At 42.4% G+C, this 21,177-nt stretch overlaps 1 protein-coding gene across 1 annotated transcript; it reads right to left on the bottom strand.

Moving 5' to 3' along the window:
- Positions 1-480: 480 nt before the first annotated feature.
- CRHBP (corticotropin releasing hormone binding protein) lies at positions 481-20,943 on the bottom strand. The gene is made up of 7 exons (XM_022551325.3): positions 16,867-20,943; positions 16,413-16,506; positions 15,987-16,144; positions 14,354-14,564; positions 12,499-12,647; positions 8,633-8,750; positions 481-4,978 (listed from the first exon to the last, which is right to left on the bottom strand). The coding sequence occupies exons 1-7, from the start codon at positions 16,945-16,947 to the stop codon at positions 4,821-4,823; spliced, it is 969 nt and encodes a 322-aa protein (XP_022407033.1). The 5' UTR covers positions 16,948-20,943; the 3' UTR covers positions 481-4,820.
- Positions 20,944-21,177: the final 234 nt, after the last annotated feature.

Below are 21,177 nucleotides of genomic sequence, written 5' to 3'. Positions count from 1 at the left end.
AAAAAGAACAAGGATTATGGGGGTGTGAATTTTGGTGCTATTTTCTGTCAAGTGGGTCTTTCACTGTCCCTCAAATCACACCACATAGGCAGCCATCTACTTTGCTTGGCTTGACTGGCTTGATCACCTCTGAATCATTAATAGCACAGGACACATTTTTTATACTTCAGAAAACTGGAGAGAGGAGGGGAGTTGGGAGGGGGGAGTCCATCTTCTTACTAGGAAACCCCAATATCTGATAACTGATCTAGTTACAAAAATCACTGTTCTGTCTAACTTATCCAGCTGTATGTCCTAGTATTGATATTAAGTCTTCTCCTTAAAGCACAAAACACTTCTCATTTTCCATTTTTCAGCACAGAGGGATTGAGTACAGTTGTTACCAAGAGCAAAACCCAGAGTCCAATTTGAAGACCCCGATTTTCACAACATTTTCAAACCCTCTAATCAAGGCTTCTTTCTCTTATCCATATTTTCTCTCTTGCCTCTCTGCTTTTTCTTTCTCTGTACAGTTTGTCTTAACACATGAAGAAAATACTTTTAAACGCAAAGAGAAAAATGGATGGTAATCTATTACAAATGACCTCTTGAAACTGAGATCATTCAGTCTGCTTCTTTGAACATACAAAATTGTTTCTCTCTTCTGAAATACTCCACAGCACAGAGATGAGTGTATTCAGATATAATTTCATGTGATTACCCCATAAGAAGAGCTCGTATCCACAACTCTCTATCAGGTCTTGTTAAGCACATAAGTGAACTGCCTTCAAGTAGACCCTGTCCATCAAATCTTTATTTTTCTTTCATGAAGAGTCTACCTTGCAGGCAAACTCTGGTAATGTTGCCTCCCTATTAAAATAGCAAGAAAGGAAAGTTTGAAGTTGGGAGAGATCTGGAAGAATCTTTTTTTTTTTAAATAAATTTATTTATTTTATTTATTTATTTTTGGCTGCATTGGGTCTTTGTTGCTGTGCGTGGGCTTTCTCTAGTTGTGGCGAGCAGGGGCTACTCTTCATTGTGATGCATGGGCTTCTCATTGTGGCAGCTTCTCTTGTTGCGGAGCACGGGCCCTAGGTACGTGGGCCTCAGTAGTTGTGGCACATGGGCTCAGTAGTTGTGGCTCACGGGCTCTAGAGCGCAGGCTCAGTAGTTGCAGCGCACGGGCCCAGCTGCTCCGTGGCATGTGGGATCTTTCCAGACCAGGGCTCGAACCCGTATCCCCTGCATTGGCAGGCGGATTCTTAACCACTGTGCCACCAGGGAAGCCCTGGAAGAATCTTTGTCACAAAAATTTGTCCTATGTCAAATATATTTCCTGAGGAAAATAAAAACTACAAAGCAGGATCCAGGTTCCTTGCATCCTATGGCTCTGTCTCCTTGTATGAACTTGGAATCCTCTGTTAGAACCTCAGTATCTTACCAATAGATGGGGGAAGAGAAAGAAAGTACAGAGGATCATATGAGGGTTGGGCATCATTTCTACCCACATTCCTTCAGTCAAAATTCAGTCACAGAACCAAACCTAACTGTAAGGGAGGTTGGAAAATGTAGTCTAGCTGCATACTTAGGAGGTAGAAGTATAACTTGTGGTGAACAAAATGCATTTCTACCTTATTCTCTTAACTGAAAGCAGCAGTGCCAGGAAGAGTTGAAGGAGACATGATGATTTAGATACTGGGAGAAAGTCCAATATCATAGGCAGACCAATGTATTCCACACATAATAGGCTGGAAGACAGCAGCAGAAGAGGCAGGCTTAGGGGAGATAGAAAAGTGTCCAGAGGATGGGATGGGCACAGTGACATAAAACCTATGAGCAAACATACTCAGAATTTCAGACAGGGAAGCAGCAGGAATTTGGGAATTCAGTGATCAGTATAGAGCCAAGTCACTCATTTAGTATTTAGAAGATGTGGGGTTTGGAGTGGAGGATAAGATTAGGGTCAGATAAGAGCTAGGATGAAATAACCAAGAGCTAGGAATATTATAGAGATGGGGCCTGGGCACAAGGGTAGACAGTCAAGGCAGATCATTTGTGAAATGACTCCTTCGTAACCAGCATGGTAGACAAGAGCTGTTCAAATTCCTCCTGTCCGAGGTCAGCATTGGTCCTGGAGCAGTTCAGAGACTACAGATAGGGTCAGCTGGGAGGAGAGGCACATGGGAACCTGCTAAGCCCTGCCATGATCTACCCTCAAATGTTACCAGTAACCTTACTCTGCTTCTGGGTCCCAGAAAACAACCCTAACTAATCCTATCTTCCTCACAATGTCCTGGGATGAAACAGGACAATTGAATCAGTACAAACCCTTCAGAGCATAAAGCAAGTGCCCCTCTCAGAGTAGGGAGGACCTGGGACAGCATATTGGCTTACAAGTGAGAAATAATAATAAAAGTGACAGCTGACATATACAAGACACAGTTCTGGGGCTTTAAATACATTTAAACACTTAATCTTGCCAAAAATCTTTATAACTCCAATTTTACAGATTAAAAACTGAGCAATACAGACTTATGACTTGCTCAAGTAAGTGGCAGAGCTGGGAGGTCTGGCTACAGAATCGATCACCTTAGTTACTATGCATACTGACTTTTTTGAAAGTCAAATTTGGCCAAAATTTTTTTTGTTTTGTTTTGTTTTGTTTTGTTTTGCGGTACGCGGGCCTCTCACTGTTGTGAGAGGAGCACTGTTGTGCTCCCGTTGCGGAGCACAGGCTCTGGACGCGCAGGCTCAGCGGCCATGGCTCACGGGCCCAGCCGCTCCGCGGCATGTGGGATCTTCCCGGACCGGGGCACAAACCCGTGTCCCCTGCATTGGCAGGCGGACTCTCAACCACTGCGCCACCAGGGAAGCCCTGGCCAAAATTTCATATCACATTTTGCTTGCCTAAAGAAGGTGTCAGCAAAGACACTTTCTTGCACTTCCCTCCAGAGATCTCATCTACCATTTTGTTTCCAGAAAGCTGTCCTATCCTTTTGGAATGAAGACTGAGTCATGGATCTCCAAAGAATAAGTCACAGACAGTTCACTTCCTCTCAAAGAACGTACACAAATATGCAATAACAAGCTCTGAAGTCTCGTATGTCACAAATAAATGACTGCAGAATAAGAAGAAACCTTAGGGACCAGAGTCCCACCCATTTTAGGGCAGAGAGGCTAAGTAGCTTGCAAAATGTCCCTTAGGAACAAAAGCAAGTTGTCCTAACATCCATGGTAAAAATACTTGCCTCCTGACTTAAGACCACTTATTTTCTCTACTCAGCATAAGGGGATCATAAGGGTTAAGGACCAGAAACTTCAGATTGTGATACGTGACTGCATTAATTCTTTGGTTGCTAGAAAGACTATGAAAAAGATAAAAGGGTTCAACTACACAGAATTTATTTTCTATGAAATAAGAAATCCAGCATCTTATGTAACTAGTCAGGAATTATACAGCCATATGTTCAGACATTTATTCATTCATCCCAGCATTTATCCATCTATCCATTCAGGCATTTATTCATTCATTTGCTAAAGTATCCACTCATTCCAAAATACCTACTGAGACAAAATTTGTCTCAGTCCTGGGTATTTTTAGCACTTTCAGACAACTATTTTTCTTTCTGCTTGGTTTTCAGATTTTGTTAACAAGCCCAGTGTATGGGATTCCAGTACATTCCATTATAAAATTATCTTAAATATGTTTGGAGAATCAGAATCAAGCCATTAAGTATGGAACAGTTCGCAGCTTCCATCCATTAATTCAAAGTAAAGAGGACTATTCACTTAGGAGTATTTCCTTTGTTCCTCAGGGCCTCATTTTTGACCCCAGGGTGTCTTTTACAGACCACATGCTTGGTCTCAAGCCAAACGTGGACAAGGTTCAGTCAACAGTAAACTGCCTTCAGTACCAAAAAAGTACTCAGGTTTCTGCAAATTGTGTCTATGAGAGTTTAAGGCCTTTGTTGTCCCTGTTGAAAAGTACACTCTTTACCGTGACAAAGACATGTATTCTCAGTTTTCTTGGAGGACAGTGGAAGAGGGAGCCCCATATCCTGCTTCCCTATCACCACCAACTGGTTAGTGTTTTTTGTTCAAACACTGCAATTTTACCTTCTGCCCTAAATAATCCTACTTAACGACCCAGGGTTCTTGGAGCTCTAAGAAGTCTAAAATGATTTAGTTCAGCATTTGGTGCTGTACCACCTGAGAACATTATTTTCTGATGGTAATAAGGGAAGGAACTACTCAGGAAAACAAAGCAGGGTGTTGAGGTGCCAACATTCTGAATATGTTTATTCATGTTTGGATTTACGGATGCAAAGTGTTTTACATGCTACAAATGTTTGTTAAAAACAAGTTGTTACAAATCAATAAATAATACTAGCTACAAGTATTCTCTACTATAAACAGAATAATAAGCAGAAAATAAATAGATGCAACGACTTTGGTACACACGGACATGCGTTTCCTGTCATAAAACTGATAAGAGCACTAACATTTTTAGTTCTTTGTAGTATTTTCCCTTGAGATACAAGTTTTCATTGCACATTTCTTTGCACTCGTCTAACCAGTTCAGGTTGGTAGCATATCAAAGAATTACTGGAAACTGGTTTTCTACTGGGGTCGAGGGGAGGGCTTATTTTCTGCCACGCGGTCATTTATATCTTACAAATGAAAAAGAAGCAAGGTACAAAAATTAGTGTGTGTGATATGTGCTCAAGGTTGGGAATACTGATTGGTATGAAAGGTTCTTTACTAGCTGCTCATCAAAATCATATATAACGGCCATTAAAAATTCCCTTAGCTAGCAGCATGGAAATCATTGGCTTGGTTATTCAAAGAGTAGACAAACAGAACTCCTGGATACTGTTTCCATTCGGGTTTTCCAGTTCGTATGGTTCCAGCTGGCGGTATTCAAAAGTCACACGATTTACATGTTTTCCGCTGGAGACCATGCGCAACACCGTGTTGTCACAGCCAATTTTCATCTGGGCTATAATTCACGGAAAAAGTAAAAGTTTCCCAGCAGGTTAGAAAGGACACAGTCAAACCATTTCTGTCCACGAGACCATTTAAACACAAAGAAAGCAAGGGGATGTAGCTTCCTCTCACGTACTCAAACCAAGCATCTGCCATCAGGTGAAACGTGTTTGTTCTCATTCTTATAACATACAGCTGACCTTGAACGACGTGGGGGGTGCGTGAGGCGTTAGGGGTGAGGACCCTCCCCACAGGCGAAAATCTGCCTATAATTTATAGTCTTCCCTCCAGAGCCACGGTTCCGCCAGGTCCGAGGTTCCACACTCTCGGGTTCAACCAACCTAGGATCGTGTAGTACTGTAGTATCTACTATTGAAAAAACTCCACCTATAAGTGGGCCCCCGCAGTTCAAACCACTGTTGTTCAAGGGTCAACTGTATAATTAATTGTAGAATAGTGAAATTAAGCTCAGCCTTTCTCCTCATGTGCAAGAACACTGTTAGTCAAACAAAACTGGCTGCAAAGAGGTAAGAAGATATCTCCTTGTGCTTTTTGCGTTCTCCTACCTGCAAAGCTTTGGTGGTGAAGGCCAAGGAAGGCAAGCATCCGACCTGCTGCACCTTTGCTCTAGTTGGGTCCTCAGAGGGGGCAGTGCCGCCCTCTAGGGACAGGTTGGAAATTTGCAGAGGCAGTTTTTGGTTATATCTGGGGGTGCAAGTGGCATTTATTTAGAGGGCAGGGCTGAAGGATGGAGTGTATTGCGGGACATTTATGTAGGCTAAAAATATCACCTATTTATTATTTTCTGCGCCTCAGTAATAATTCTGTTTTACATATAAACAAAAATATATTTGCATGGTTTAGACATACACTAAGTATACTCATTTTTGTTCTACTGTTCACCTGTACTTTTTATCTCTAATTTTTTTCTGTACTTCTTATATGGAATGGCTTTTGATATCCTTACTTCTCTTAAATCCAATCTTATTCATTATTTTTATAAGCATCTGGCAACATTTATGTATCTTCTAGTACAGATGTGCCTGAGCAGTTATATACTGAAACTGTGTGTGTGTTTAAGGCATTCTTCAAAAATTTTTTTTCAGGTTTATTGAGGTATAGTTGACAGAAATTGTATATATTTAAGGTGTACTACATGATGGTTTTATATAAATATACATTGTGAAATGACCACCATAGTCAAGCTAATCAACATTCATTACCTCACATAGTTACCTTTGTTTTTCTTTTCATTCCCCACTCCCCTCCCTTCTAGCAACCATCTGTTTGTTCTCTGTACCTGTTTGTTTTGTGAAACTCAGCATTTTTATTTAAAATTACTTTTATTTTATTTCTTCAGCCTCAATCTGGTTCCTGAGGCAAGATTTATCTGCCCTACAATAATCCTTTCTGCTGTTTTAATTTTCTCAATCTTTTTTTCCCCACATCTCTATAAGGCCTAAATTCTGAGAAATGTTATTAACCTTGTATAACAGTTACTTCACAAACATGCACCTGGGTTTAAATGAAGTAAAACAGCCAGATAGAGTTATTTAGGTAAAAGTCAATTTGGAGACATAATAAATATAAACCCTATAATTATTTTAATATAAGCACCAGGGAGTCTAGGCTAAGCTTCTGTGAGGAAGTCCAAAGTTAATTTTTTAAAGTTTTTAAAATAAATTCATTTATTTTTTATTTATTTTTGGCTGTGTTGGGTCTTCCTTGCAGTGCACGGGCTTCTCACTGCAGTGGCTTCTCTTGTTGTGGAGCACAGCTCCAGGCATGCAGGCTTCAGTAGTTGTGGCACGTGGGCTCAGAAGTTGTGGCTCGCTGGCTCTAGAGCGCAGGCTCAGTAGTTGTGGTGCACAGGCTTAGTTGCTCTGCAGCATGTGGGATCTTCCCGGACCAGGGCTCGAACCCGTGTCCCCTGCATTGGCAGGCGGATTCTTAACCACTGCGCCACCAGGGAAGTCCCTAATTTTCTTTAAATTGTTTGCAAGGCCATTCTTTTCTGATCTTACTCTGAACTTTAATCTACATAACGTGCCTTACTTCCTTTAGTTAATGCGCATATCATTTATTATTTGACATGATTCCTAATACAATCCATTGTAAAGGGCAGGATACCTAAGAGTTCTTCATTGTCTGAGCGACTTAAGAGGGGCTCGTGAAAACATGGTGAATTCAAGAAAAAAGTGAAGTCTAAAATGAACCAGTGAGTCAGATAATTCAAGCCTTCACATTATCTTAAGACTGGTTTCAATTATCTAGATAATATAGGCAAAAGTAGTTTTTTGGCCTTAGTCACACCCTTTGAAATCAAGTCATATAATTCATGCACCAAAATTACTATGGCTTCAATTATCTAAATTTTAAGGCATGAGTGTGCTTCAGTTCTTAATCTAATCTTTTTACCCAGCTCAAACGCAGCTCCTTACAGGTGCTCTCCATCAGCCTGGAAGGATCCAGTGCCTCTGAGAGCACACACAAAGGGAGAGAAGCCATGATGCACTGGTTTAAACCAGGGCTCAAGTGTAAATTAGTATAAACTAACGCTCAAGCTTTTAGCAAAGTGGGTTTTTAGAAATCTTTTCCCTTTACCTGTGTACATTAATTCTATTTCAGAGAGATTTTGTTTATTAAGTTCCCAGCATTAGCTCAGAGAGAGAAAATACTGGTTGGCAGACCTGGCTTTAATTAAAACTGGTAACAGCTGATCAAAAGGCTGTCTGATTTGCAGCTTCATTATTTAGTTGGTTAGTGATGTGTGCTTAAAAAGAGGAAGGGGGCTATGGTAAGGGATGAAAGACTGTTCTTGTTTGACTTCTGTCTCTTAAAAGATAATCACTGGTTCCTGCATCAGAAGTACAGATAGAGGAGTGACCTTTACAGAAATGTTTTATGTAACCCTCTCCCCACACACTTGGATTTCGTTAATTAATTTGGTCACTAGTCAGCAATTCCCACCCTCCTCACCCAACCCGAGCATAATCAAATGGAAAAGCTTCACTGATCTATAACAAAGAAGACCTGATTCTGTTTGGCGAGAACCAGGTCTTTTATTACCCGTAACCACTTTTAGATCTCAGAATTTACCTGTTTTGCAGTGGTCTTTCAGAGGCTGGTGTTGCTGCTAGAAGTTGGGGACATTCAGCAGTTCTGAGAATTTCTAATAAAGCGTATCACCTTCTAATGTATCAATATTTACTATGAGTAATACACACACATATACATATGTATGGTAAAGTTATTTAGATATTACTTCATTTTTATACTATTACTAATTGACGATACATCCACTATTTGAACAACGGTTTTCAGTCAGTAAAATCTTTAGTCTCGAGAGGAGGAAAGCAGGGACTTTCAAGAAGGTGAACAGAGCACAGAACCAAAAAGCTTTGTCTTTTTCATAGTCGTACCTAGGGCAAACCTTAAACACGCAACCTTGTTACTTCATAAGTTTTTCTCCCAGCGTCAGCTATTGTGGTCATGCATTCTTGATACTGTGCCTAGGCTCAAATGCAAAATCCTCACAGTTGCTCAATGTGCAAAATCGAAGTTTTTTTGGTGGAACTTGCCCTCCCATGTATAAAAAATTTGAGGCATTTTATTTAAGGAAACAATCTTAATAGGCACATAAATAATAATCAAAGAAATATCTTACCAGGGCCGTGAAAAGGATAGCAGAGATCAGCTAAAGGCATCATCTTGGAAGGGTCGAGTCCAGTTCCTCCCAGCAGCTCCACAAAATCTCCTATTCCCACACAACCTGCTGAGGACTTCTAAGAGAATAAAGCAGCAGAGGAAGATGTATTTAAACCAATTAAGGAAGTCAAACCATTGGACCAATGGCAAGTTGGTGAATTCAGTCAGCTGTAGACATCCCGGCAGCGCCATTTAATTTAACATCCAGGACTCTGGGAAGTAAGACTTTTTAAAGAAAAACAAAATCATAGGAATTGCTTTTCTAAATCGGTTGAGGAATCATTTTAAAAAATGTATGTGCATTTAAAAAACATTTTTTTATAAGCTCAAGGACTAGAATGATGAAATTGGAATCTGTAAACTCCATATACAATATATGAAAATTGAATCTGAAAATGCTTTGCTTTTTAAATCATTTGGACATACACAATTAATTATTTGAATTTCTTCATGCATGCAGTCAGAGTTTTGTTTTTTTTTTTGCGGAACGCGGGCCTCTCACTGCTGCGGCCTCTCCCGCTGCGGAGCACAGGCTCCGGATGCGCAGGCTCAGCGGCCTATGGCTCACGGGCCCAGCCGAGAGGCACGTGAGATCCTCCCGGACCGGGGCACGAACCCGCATCCCCTGCATCGGCAGGCAGACTCTCAACCACTGCGCCACCAGGGAAGCCCTTTCCTCTTCTTTATAAAAGACTTTTTCTGCTATTGAGACAATTCTTATCCTTTCTACTGATAAGGATTTAGACTAGTTATAAGAATATTAAAAAAAGAAGAGACCCCTCATTTGGGGCTCAAATTAGCTAGAGTTACCATCAACTTTCTCCTTCCAACTAAAATAAACTTATTTCAAGCTACTCAAAATAAGTATGTAGTCTTAAGACTTTGTGTGATGCACTGTAACCACCTTTTTCTGCTTCCCTTCATCTTTTCCACACTGTGTCATCCACAGCAATTCCTGTGCTTCACTTTCCCACGCAAACAAAGCAGACCCCCTCTCAGCCCCAAATGTCACAGTTTGGGCCACCCATTTCCCGTGATCAGAGCTGGCCTTGTGATCGTGCCACCCGTGCCCACAGGGCTCACACTTACAAGGCCTAGTGCTTGGCTTAATGCTCTGCTGTCACCATTTTGAAATTCCTAATAATTTTAAAATAAAGCCCCTGTATTTTCATTTTGTACTGTCCCCCCACAAATTATACAGCCAGTTTTGCCTGTGATCCTCTTCTTCATTGAGACATAGCCATCAAGAGATCTAGCGGAATGTGGCAAGGTGCTTAGAAGCTAAACAGATAGACCATGCTACATAGGGACCAAAATCTAAAACAGAGAATGTAAAACACACACATACATAAGCGCACACAGTCCAACATTTGGAAGATATTGAAATGCAACTGGAACTAAACAACCAATAGAAAATAATACAACAGCAACTCTTTGACTAATGAAAGGAAGCAGGTGTGGGTATATATATTTAAAGCACCTACTCTGTTCTGGGTTCTATGCTTAGGTATTTTACACATAATTTCATCAATGATGAAATAGAGGGTTAGTTAGCCCCACTCTGTACAGGGCTCATTTTCTTGTATGAGGAGTTGAATAAGCCATTTAGAGGTAAAGGGGAAAAAATGTAATTGCCTTTCCCTTGAGTAGAGGGTGTCCAGGGGGAATATGTCTTAGACTAAACATTCCACCTGGTTCTATAGGTTCCAAATTTCACAGGAGGAGGTGAAGGGGAAAAGGCAGGCTCAGGAGAGAGAAATGGGGAATAAGAAGTTGGGAAGAAAAGGAAGCTAAAATGAAGGGAACAAAACCAAGAAACAAGGAGGTTGGGAGCACGTACTTTTTGGCATTCAGTGACTTTCCTCTCCTCTTTCCAAACCTCTCAGCTGTTCTTATAAACAACGGCAGAAGCTGAGCTGTGTAGGGACCTCTGGGGTTCAGCTCCTCAACAGTAACCCCCGAGATTTCTTTGTTGAGGTTCTATCTCCCTGGACCAAGTCACTCTCATCTCTTGCCTAGACCATGACAATGGCCTTTTAGGTGCACTGCTGCACCACTCTGGCCCCTACAGCCCATTCATCATCATTCATGGAAGCCAGAATGACCTTTAGGTGACCGTCTCCTTCCCATCGTGGACTTTGTCGATTACTTTGGTCATGAGGCCAGCAATTCCCAATCCCTCTCACCCCTCCTGAGCATAATCAAATGGATTATGTCACTTTCCTGCCTGAACCCCTTCGGTGGTTTCCCACCGAAAATAAACTCAAACTCTGTAATATTACCTGCTGGGCTGTCCACCCCCTGGCCCTGCCTGTCTGCCTGATGCTGTATGATACCACTCCCCCTCTACTTTTCCTTCTTTCCATTTCTAGAACTCAGCAAGCCCATTCCTGCCTCTGAGCCTCTGCACTACTGTTGCTCTGTTCCCAGCTCTTCCTGTGGCTGCTGGCTCCTTCTTACCTATCAATGAAATCTCACTTTAAATGTCTCCTTCTCAAAAGATTTCTTTCTTGACCATCTCATCTCAGGTAGCTGCCTGCCCCTCACTCTACCCCCTTGTCCCCAGCCACCACTCTGCTTCATTTTCTGTAGGGCACTCACCACTATTTGAAATACATTATACTTTTGCCTGTCTCATCCCACTAGAATACAGGTTCTATGTGAGTAGGACCTGTTTTGTTCGTTGCTAATTTCCTGCATCTAGAAGAATGCCTTGCACATGGTAAGCACTCAAAGAATATTTTGTAAAGCAATAGATACCTAGAACACTGCAGACTTCACATTTTTTTAAGTGGTAAGCACCAAGTATACTCCTCGTAGCCAAAGATAACTAAAGTGCAGATCTCTCAATCTATCACACTTGCCATCTTCTATATTAAACATCAAGAATGACATACAAAAAATCTCAAGCCTATAAGGCTAAACCAAAGACATCCACTTATCCTGGCCTTTATCAAAGGATTATTCTTCCACTAAGGTTCAACTTTAAAAAATAGGCACTGGCCTATGAATTTAGGGCTTAAATGCAATTGGATTTACTGCTTTTCTCAGCCCTAATCCTATTTATTTGGTTTTCACTGCAATCTTTCTGATTAGGAAGTATGACTATCTTTGATGCCAGCAAATGCATGAGCTGTCTTAACCTAGGCATATGAGAACATAAAAGGAAATGAGGATGACTCAAAGGAAACAAGCTACCAGTGCAAATAAATGTGGTCAAGCTCAGCATTAATCGTAAAATCCATACAGAAGTTCATGGGGGAAAAAGTTGATGGGGAGTCTCAACTAATGTTTTGTTGCAAAATGTATGGAATTAAATGTAATGCAAAAAAACGCTTCAAAACTTTACTGTATTTTGCAATATAAAAATCCAGTTTTGTATTTTATGCTACGCTTAGCATTCCTTCATAACACAGTCTGTCAATGAGATACTTCCTTCATGTCAAAAGAAAATTCCAATAATCAGAAAAACAGCTGTGTAGATGACTCACACTAGGTTCTGCTAGGAGATAATTTTTGTAAAAGAGGCAAGTACAAGAGAGTTCAATTGTAATTATATGTCACAACTTTGCCAACTGAAAGCATTTCTAACATCACAAGAAAAGTATTCAAGTAGTCAGAAGAGGCACCTGAGTATGCAACTTGCAGTATAACGGAAATAGAAGAGGAGTTTATTAAAGCAGCGGGGGCAGGCTCGTGTGAATTCTAACCGCCAAACAGAAGGACATACTACACCAGTTCATCCACATCTGCCCAGTATAGTTACTTTGGCTCTGAGAAAGCTGAGGTCTTAGGAAGTGACTGGGAAGCAAATAAGCAACTCACCTTTAATTGCAGACCATTTAAGTTTCCCAGGGTGAGATCAGATATTTTGATCACCACAGGATAAATTATGGAGAAGCTGCAGTTGCGATGCTTATGTGGCACGACCAGAGTAAACCTTCCATTTGGGGTCTGGGAGATGACATTGCAGGCTTTGTAGAAAAACAAAATCACATTTTCACTGCTTGGTATGCTGGGCTTTTATAGAAATTTATCTCATCCTTATTCTAAGCTCCTATTCATGGTCTAGGGGCTTGTGGCCCAGAAGAGAGTACTTATCACAAAGGTGATTTGGAGAAAGGAAGGAGTTGGGGAATAAAAAGCACCAGTGATGTATGGACATTGTCAGGAGGCCCTGGCTGCAAGGGGACTTCTGATCGTAATCTCAGGGGGTCACCTTGTTTATAACACTCACAAGACATAAATTAATAACCAACCAAACAATACTAGCTGGTAGAAGTTCTAGGAACACTTCATTAACTAGGGTCCAAGTTCAAGCTGGGAGTCTGGAAGAATCAAGGCTTAAAGGTAAGGCCAGAACTCAAACCCTGTCTGTCTGAAACCTTTATTAACTGAACTTGGAGCTACATGTTACTTTTGAGATAATAAAGTGAAGAAACATTAAACTAGTTACAAAGTAGGCTGAGAAAAATACAAAGCAGGCTTATGTCTGACAAATATTTCCTGGGTGTTAAGTTGACTAATAGGTAAATTTTAAATGATTATCTACTCCCAAGTCTTTCTGAAATTTTGTTTTGTATCTCAAGACTAGACTTACAATAAATTTATTCTTCTAGCTATGAAACTAGAAGCATCAGAGTTTGTACTTTTTTTGGCCAGTTATGGGACAAAAGTTTCTGATTGATCAGACTATGTCAGAACTACCTTTTGCTTCCATCTTATATTTTTAATTACACTTAATTTCGAAAAGAACTGAAATCCCTTGATGATTCTAGAAGGTTTCTGATCTCTAAGCAAACAGGATATAGGAGAAACAGTTCATGTTGTCCTCTAGTGTTATTCTGCTCCAGTCCTCAGAAACAGCCATTTTGGGGGGCTTCTTTCAAAAAGCTTTTTTTTTTGTTTTTTAAAAACAAAATTTGGGAGATCAGTCAGTACATTATTTTTTGGCAGATTAGGTAGGCCCCATTCTTCAACCACATGAAGTGTTAATAATACTATTGTATACAACCAAAAATGAATGTTTTCCTGATTTTTTTATAAACATTTTCCTCTTAATGGGGAAGAAATAATAAACAGATGAATGAACTCATTCTGATTAAGATAATGTGTTTTAGGCCTGGGCTATTCAGCTTTATAGCATCTATTTGTGTATCCACCAGAAATGAACTAAATTAGAGCAATGGGTTCAGACTCAGAAGGCAATGTTGAGGTTCTCTGGTCCAACCCTCTGCTCAGGGCATGAAATCTGTCTACACATCCCAGATATGTAGTCTTTCAGCCTTCACCGAAATATCTGTAGGACTGCAGTTTCATATCTGATCCCTCAAGCTTATCCAGATCGATGGAATGACTTGGAGGGATTAAAGTTTGTCACTGAATACATTGTAGTAGCTCAGGAGATCAGAATAAGATTGGAGAAAAAATATAATTCCAGCCATCATAAATTAGTATCTTACCTAGCCTGGTAAATAAATTAAAAACTGCTTTGATTTTCATAATAATGAATTGGAAATATCCTTTAGATCATTTCTAATTACAAAAGAATTTCCATTCAAATACTTCCTCACTTCAAATTTCTTAAGTCTGTGCAATGATGCTACCTTTGAAAAGCATAACTGACACTCTCTCCCCCCAAGTCCTGCCTTCCAACTAAGAAGACATTTAGTCCACTTACGAAAGAGGTTAGGATCTGTCTTTATGGTTAATGTGAACCCATTTCCTGGTTCATGGACCCGGAAGAAGATCATGGCCACGTTCTGGGAGGATCTGATGCTCCTTCTGCTAAGACCACTCTCACAGAAATCTATGTACCGCTCAGTCATGGGGAGAGGGTGATCCTGGGAACTGGGGAACTTCTCCCCCTTGAGAATCCAACCATCAAATACCTTCCAACAAAAAATACAGACAAAGATGATCACTTTCATCAACTCCTGAAGTCACAGGTGTGTGGAAAAGGGGGAAAAGGTTATCCAGCCACGGGCCTTCGGTCATAAGTGAGGAATAGACAACCCACACCCCCCTGCACCCCCCTTCTATTTGTATATATTTTGACTGTGAGGGTTGTTTGCAAGTCGCATTATTATTTAATTATTGCTTTTTTCCGCTTTGTAAACTCTAACATTTCCAAAGTAAATAAACTTTCTTATACTTTATCATTTCAGCCACCTTGGTAAATGAAACTACAGACGATATACATTTTTGTGTTGGTCATATTTTCCACACATCCTACCTTCAGAAGAATTCCACAGGAACATAATTTGGGTTTCAGTTTTTCTCTTTCCTCATTAAAATATGAACAAAATTTCTCAAAAATAGCAAGAGGAAAAACTGGAGCAGCAACTTTACCTACCTGCCGATGGTTATACACACCCATTTTCCTCATTTTTTTACTCTTATCACATATTAAAATATCAAGAACTACTTTAACACTTAGACGATAATGGCTGGTATGCAAGTTCAGAATTTTTTCCTTCACTTGTTGAAGTTTGTAGTTGGCTGGACAAAAGGTCAGAGTCTATTGACTTTACCCTTAAAATCACCACAGGTCTCCAATTTAATGAGTCCAACCTAGTTCACGTTAGTAAAATTACCAGCTACAAATTATTTCACCAGATCAGTCCTCTTCTATGGCGTTTGACAGGTTCCAAAATAATTCCACTTTGGGATTTTAATCATATTCATTTTAACTGGACTGGAGAAGTCCAGCATCCATCCCAAGCTGACCCGTTAGACTCATGGAGAACTGGGAGTGGGGACTTTTCCGCGCCTCCCACCTGCCTCAGACTAGATTCCTTCTCAGCAACCTTCCCTGCAGCCAGTGCCCTTCTGCTCCAAAATCAGGTCACCCAGGCATTGAAGACAGCGTCTGGGAGACTGAAAGAGCTCCACAGAGAAAGGGACCAGCAGGAGCAAGGCGGGCTCACATCTCAGACATGTGAGGTCGCCTTCTAATCAGGACCTCGGGTTCGGCGGACCCGAGGGCTCGTACTAGTTGGTTTGTACCCCTTTTCACCTGCTCCAGATTGCAACACAGTGGTTCGCGCCACGAGTTCTAGTCTTTGGAAGCGCCCGGGACCGAGAGCGCACAGGGATGAATTTAAACCACTGCAAGACCAAGGCACTCGCCCTTCTGGGAGTGGGGCGAGGTACACGCTGCGCGGGGGTCCCGGACTGCGCCTCTCGCACTCCTGCACCACCGGAGCATCTAACTACGAGCGTCGCCGGCTCCCCACGCTAGGGCGCAGCGTCCCGGCCATGACCCCTCCCTTGCCCCGCGGCTGGGGCTGCGCCTGGCGGGAGCGCCTCACCTTCAGGAAGTCCCCGCTCTCACAGTCGATGGAGACCAGTTCGTAGTGGATGGTGATAAACTCCTCGGGCTCTGCGATGAAGAAGGCGGCGCAGTGCAGCTGCGGCCGGTCGGCGGTGAAGGTGAACTGGCCCTGGAGGCTCAGCATGTCCAGGCACCCTGGGGGACGGAGGGGGAGGGCAGCGGGATTGGGGGTCCCGGGTTGCAGCCACTGCGGCGGCACCCGGGCAGCCCCTCTCCGTTCGCGCCCTGACTCCCAGCTTCGGCTGCGCCCCGCTCCCGCGCTCCGGGTGCGTCACCCCATCTCGCCCCAGTGCGACTCCTCGGACTGACCCTTAGCCATGGGAATTGCGCCCCCCGCGGTCCTCAACAATCCCCACCTCCCCGCTGCCCGCGGACGGACGCCAGCCAGGCAGCCCCGACTCACGCATAGCGCGGCGGTACAGCTGCTCCCCCGGCAGCTCCCGCTTCAGGTTGGCGCTGAAGAGTAGGAAAGGGTCGTAGTCCACAGCTTCCCGCAGCTGGCCAGGAAAATCAGTCAGTCCGCAAAAGTTCAAGGAGGGGGAAGGGGGACCAGAAGCAAGGCACCCTCCCTGCCCCGCAGCAAAGAGAATAAAGTGACCGGGTCAATGTCTCCCGGGTCCGGAGAAGACGGGAAGGTTTAGACCTTTCCCATCAGACCAGGGTATGCCCAGGGACCAGAGGGAAGGAGGAAGAGGCAGGGAGGAAGACCCAGGGGAAACCAGAGGAGAGAGGGGGCACAGTAAATGCGGAAGAAAGAGCTAACCAAAACATGTCTGAGAGCAGAGGCAGCCTGCCCACCCCCAAGGCTGGACACTCACCACAGGAAGGTGTGATGGGTCAACCGGGTAATCGCTCACCTCCAGGTACCGGCTCTCCCCTCTTAGAGCCATCAAGTAGATCAGAATGAAGTGACACTGAAGTTTGAAAGTGGGAGCCATGCCGGCCTTGCCTCTGCAGCTGGTGCTTTCTGCTCCGCAGGTCTGGGCTTTGCTTCCCACGCGCTCCCCCAGGCTGAGAGCTAGAAGCTGGTAGGGTCCCTTTGCGGGTCTCTTTTATAGAGCAGTGAGGAGGGAAGGCTCTCTGCCCCTTAACTGATCTGAGCTCAGTAACCATGGGTTACTCTGTCTCAGTGACAAAGTGCTTGGTGATGACGAGGGTCCAGCTCTCAGCTGCAAACTTTCCGAGTGGTCCAGCGTTATTCACCGAGAATGATTTCAGACACTTACAACTTAGTGAATTAAAGTGTGAGAGAAAGAATGAAGCAAGGATAGAGAATAAGGGATGGCATTTTACTTGGTCGGCCACATGCTGAATTATCCTCTCCCATGGACATGCAGGGAATTTTTGGTTTTGCAAAGCCAAGTGACAGTGTTACCCACAGGCATAAAATACCCAAACACACACAACCTTATCATACAGACTTGTCACATAACCTTAAATGGAGCCATGTTGGAAATTGTCAGAGAATATAGTATTCATGCAATTTCTCATGCCTCTCAGGAAGAAACTTGAGGCATTTTCAGCTCCAAAGAGAAGCTGATTTCGCAGACTATTGCAATCATGTAATTCAAGCTTTCTTTCTGTCCCTTGGTCTTTGCTTTATCCTGGTCCAGTTTCTTGTAAGCTTTTCCTTAATAGAAAGCTAACTGTGGAGTCCATGGACTCCTGGATTTCAGCCGAGCTCTGTCACATAGCCTGAATGTATACAGGATGGACACACTCCTGGGCCAGCTAACCGTGGCCATGACCTTAACATCCATCTGAACCACTGAAAGATGTAGTCATTCCATTTCACGCCTTCGAATACCTGGATTACTTTCATACTCTGGTAGAAGGACCTGCTGAGAAGCTTTATTAAAACGGCTCATCATCAAATTTCCAGGGCTAAACAAATGACTTAGAGATGCAGGAATAAGTTAACCTTATTTTTGCTGATTAGATGAGAAGAGAATTGCTTCTCCTTTATGTCCAAAACTGTGGGAAATATGAAGATCTCCACTTTCAGTTTTCCCACCCCTCTCCAATCTCTGTGCTGAGCAAGGCCACTACAAATCCTAAAAAAAATCATGTTTTTACTTCTGCCTGACAGAAAACATGGTTACTACCCACAGCTTTCTTTACTATTAAAATTATTCCAGGGCTTCCCTGGTGGCGCAGTGGTTGAGAGTCCGCCTGCCGATGCAGGGGACACAGGTTCGTGCCCCAGTCCGGGAAGATCCCACATGCCACAGAGCGGCTGGGCCCGTGAGCCACGGCTGCTGAGCCTGCGCGTCCGGACCTGTGCTCCGCAACGGGAGAGGCACAGCAGTGAGAGGCCCGCGTGCCGCCAAAAAGAAAAATTATTCCAAATAATAAGACCATCATATAGGGTTTTGACTCAAGGAAATAGTTCTATATTTAGTTTATAAATACTCAGAATGAAGCAGCCATTTGTCTAGTGGTGTCAGAACTTGATATTTTCATATTTAAGACAATTCTGAGCTCTGAAGGAGCTGCCTCTTAATTGTTTAACCTGGAGGCCTTCCTACCATAGTCCAACTTTGTAAACAGTCCTCAGACCACAGACAGCATGAGAGGAGAGGGCACCCAAATGTCATAAACACTGGCCACTATGTCCTTCTCCCCACCCTGGGACTCTTTGGATGTCTGAATTTTAGAGAGGGTATAAAGAAACCTGAGAGGAATAAAAAAAAGAGAAAAACAAATGGCTTAACCTCAACTGCACACATGCCAGGCCTGTCTCCAGAAAGAGCTGGGGAAACACGATGACAGAGGGCTAACATCCTATTTTACGAAACAATCCACAAACTATGGTAGAAAAAGAATTTCATTCCTACCAAATCCTAGGTGGGGATATTCATGTGTTATTTTCACCAGTTTGGCAAATATCTACTAAGTCAGTGGAAACCGTGTTTTTGTTTTGTTTTGTTTTGTTTAAATAAGAGTAACTAAAGGATGAAAATTAGAACCTATAGGGGAATAACAAGAAGATGGAGTTGGAGGACAAAGAGAAGAAGGTAGCCATTCTCTGTGAGCCGAAGTATTAAAAATGGGTGAGAGCGGGCTTCCCTGGTGGCACAGTGGTTGAGAGTCCGCCTGACGATGCAGGGGATACGGGTTCGTGCCCCGGTCCGGGAAGATCCCATATGCCACGGAGCGGCTGGGCCCGTGAGCCATGGCCACTGAGCCTGCGCGTCCAGAGCCTGTGCTCCACAATGGGAGAGGCCACAACAGTGAGAGGCCCACGTACCGTGGGAAAAAAAAAAAAAAATGGGTAAGAGCAATGGAAGAGCCATTTGGATTAGACAGTAGAAAAAGTTTCTGGACAGTAACTAGGTCTATGTCTGAAGAAAAATTATTTTCATGGACCAATTTAGTCATTGAAACAATTAGCTTAATATTTGTTTAACCAAACTGATTATTTTGAAATACGTTCTGAGTTAATTCAGAGTCCCCAAGCATGCTGGTTGGAAATTATTCATATGTTCACCTCCATTCTCTGCACACATTTTAGTTTTTCTCCATGTTTTTCTAGACAGCCTCTCCCATGCTGATGTTAATACAATCCCTGATCAGTATATTTTAGATCTTAAATTATTGTTAGGAAGGGTTAAGACATCCTTTTCATTAGGTAAGACATTTTTCCTTTCACAAAGCCCCAGAGCAAATTGTCACTGTGTTAAGCCTGAAGGTCAAGGTGGCCACATGATACAGAGCCATATTCAATCCATGAACATGGCAGGGGTGGGATTTTAAAATTTTGCTGAGACTGAAGAGGTGCACATAGCCAACTTCTAAGCAGCATAAAGAGGGACTTTGTTGTCACCCACAGGGCCTATGACATGATTATGAGAGCCAAGTGCAAGTTTGTGGAGTCTGCCAAGGCTTACACACTGCGGTGCCTGAAGCAGAAAGGGGACAATGTAATCCCAAATCTCTTTCTACTCTAGGGTCTGTCTTAAGATTCCCTTAAGTATTCCCTACATATAATAGTACACTTTTTCTTTTGTTAATCACTTGAACAGAGAACATTAGCGATACCTGCTCTAGAAGATCTTCCTTTTCCCTTTCCCGAGTGGTATGTTGAAATGTTGGAAATGGGACACATGATTGAGTTCTTTAAGAAATAAAGATGACTGAATATAGCCCATTGTAATTAACCACCACCAACAAAAACTAGTTTTCAGTAAAGGGTCACATGACCCACCACAATGGCACTAAAGAAAACTAAAAAAAAAAACAACAACTAGTTTTCCATTTCTTTCAAGATGACTTGCTGTTTGAATGAATTTGACTATTTTATTTAACGTAGCTATTATTTTTTTTTGGTTGATTTAAAGTTTTAATTTCCTTCTTCTGTGGGGGAGAGTCATCATTTGGATTAATTTAGATAACCCACAGTATCTGGTAAAAGAGGGAGTTAGCCTACGAGAGAAATTCTTACCGATCTTTTTCTTTGCAGTGCTGCTGATTTATTTCAGGATGTTCTGCCAAATTTTCTTCAGTCCGAAATGAGGTTAATAACACCTGCAGAAAGGCTCCCTAAGCTCAATAGAATTTTGTGGTAACGTGAAATCCTAACACTGGATATCAGATTAATAAAATATCTTTACTCCCAACTGTCCATGGAACAAATGGTTACTCACAAGCTCCCTGGGTAACTAGTTAAGGACAGCATCAATACAACTCATCTTTCTAGATGTTCACAACCTTAAGGACTTTTCTTTCATTAAAATATTCCTGAAGATGATTTCTGTAGTATGTCCTAATCAGGTATGCCTCCCAAAACCCTTTTTATTTTTATTTATTTTTTAACATATTTATTGGAGTATAATTGCTTTACAATGGTGTGTTAGTTTCTGCTGTGTAACAAAGTGAATCAGTTATACATATACATATATCCCCATATCTCCTCCCTCTTGCGACTCCCTCCCTCCCACCCTCCCTATCCCATCCCTCTAGGTGGTCACAAAGCACCGAGCTGATCTCCCTGTGCTATGCAGCTGCTTCCCACTAGCTATCTATTTTACGTTTGGTAGTGTATAGATGTCCGTGCCACTCTCTCACTTCATCCCAGCTTACCCTTCCCCCTCCCAGTGTCCTTAAGTCCATTCTCTTAACGTAGTTATTTTTAATACCTAAGTTTTCTTTTTCTGATGTGTTTGAGA

Source organism: Delphinapterus leucas, chromosome 3 (assembly GCF_059928025.1).
Source record: "Delphinapterus leucas isolate spDelLeu-1000000601 "Yukka" chromosome 3, BTC_Dleu_Yukka2, whole genome shotgun sequence".
NCBI lineage: Eukaryota > Metazoa > Chordata > Mammalia > Artiodactyla > Monodontidae > Delphinapterus > Delphinapterus leucas.
This window is presented reverse-complemented; position numbering and strand designations above follow the sequence as displayed.

Bases quoted from the DNA above. Each gene is read 5' to 3' on its own strand.
- CRHBP (XM_022551325.3), bottom strand. From the start codon at position 16,947: ATGGCTCCCACTTTCAAACTTCAGTGTCACTTCATTCTGATCTACTTG. The intron at 8,751-12,498 runs GTGAGTTGCTTA...TTATTCTCTTAG, and splicing joins TAAATGGTCTGCAATTAAAG to AAGTCCTCAGCAGGTTGTGT. The intron at 4,979-8,632 runs GTAAGATATTTC...CGTGAATTATAG, and splicing joins CTATCCTTTTCACGGCCCTG to CCCAGATGAAAATTGGCTGT.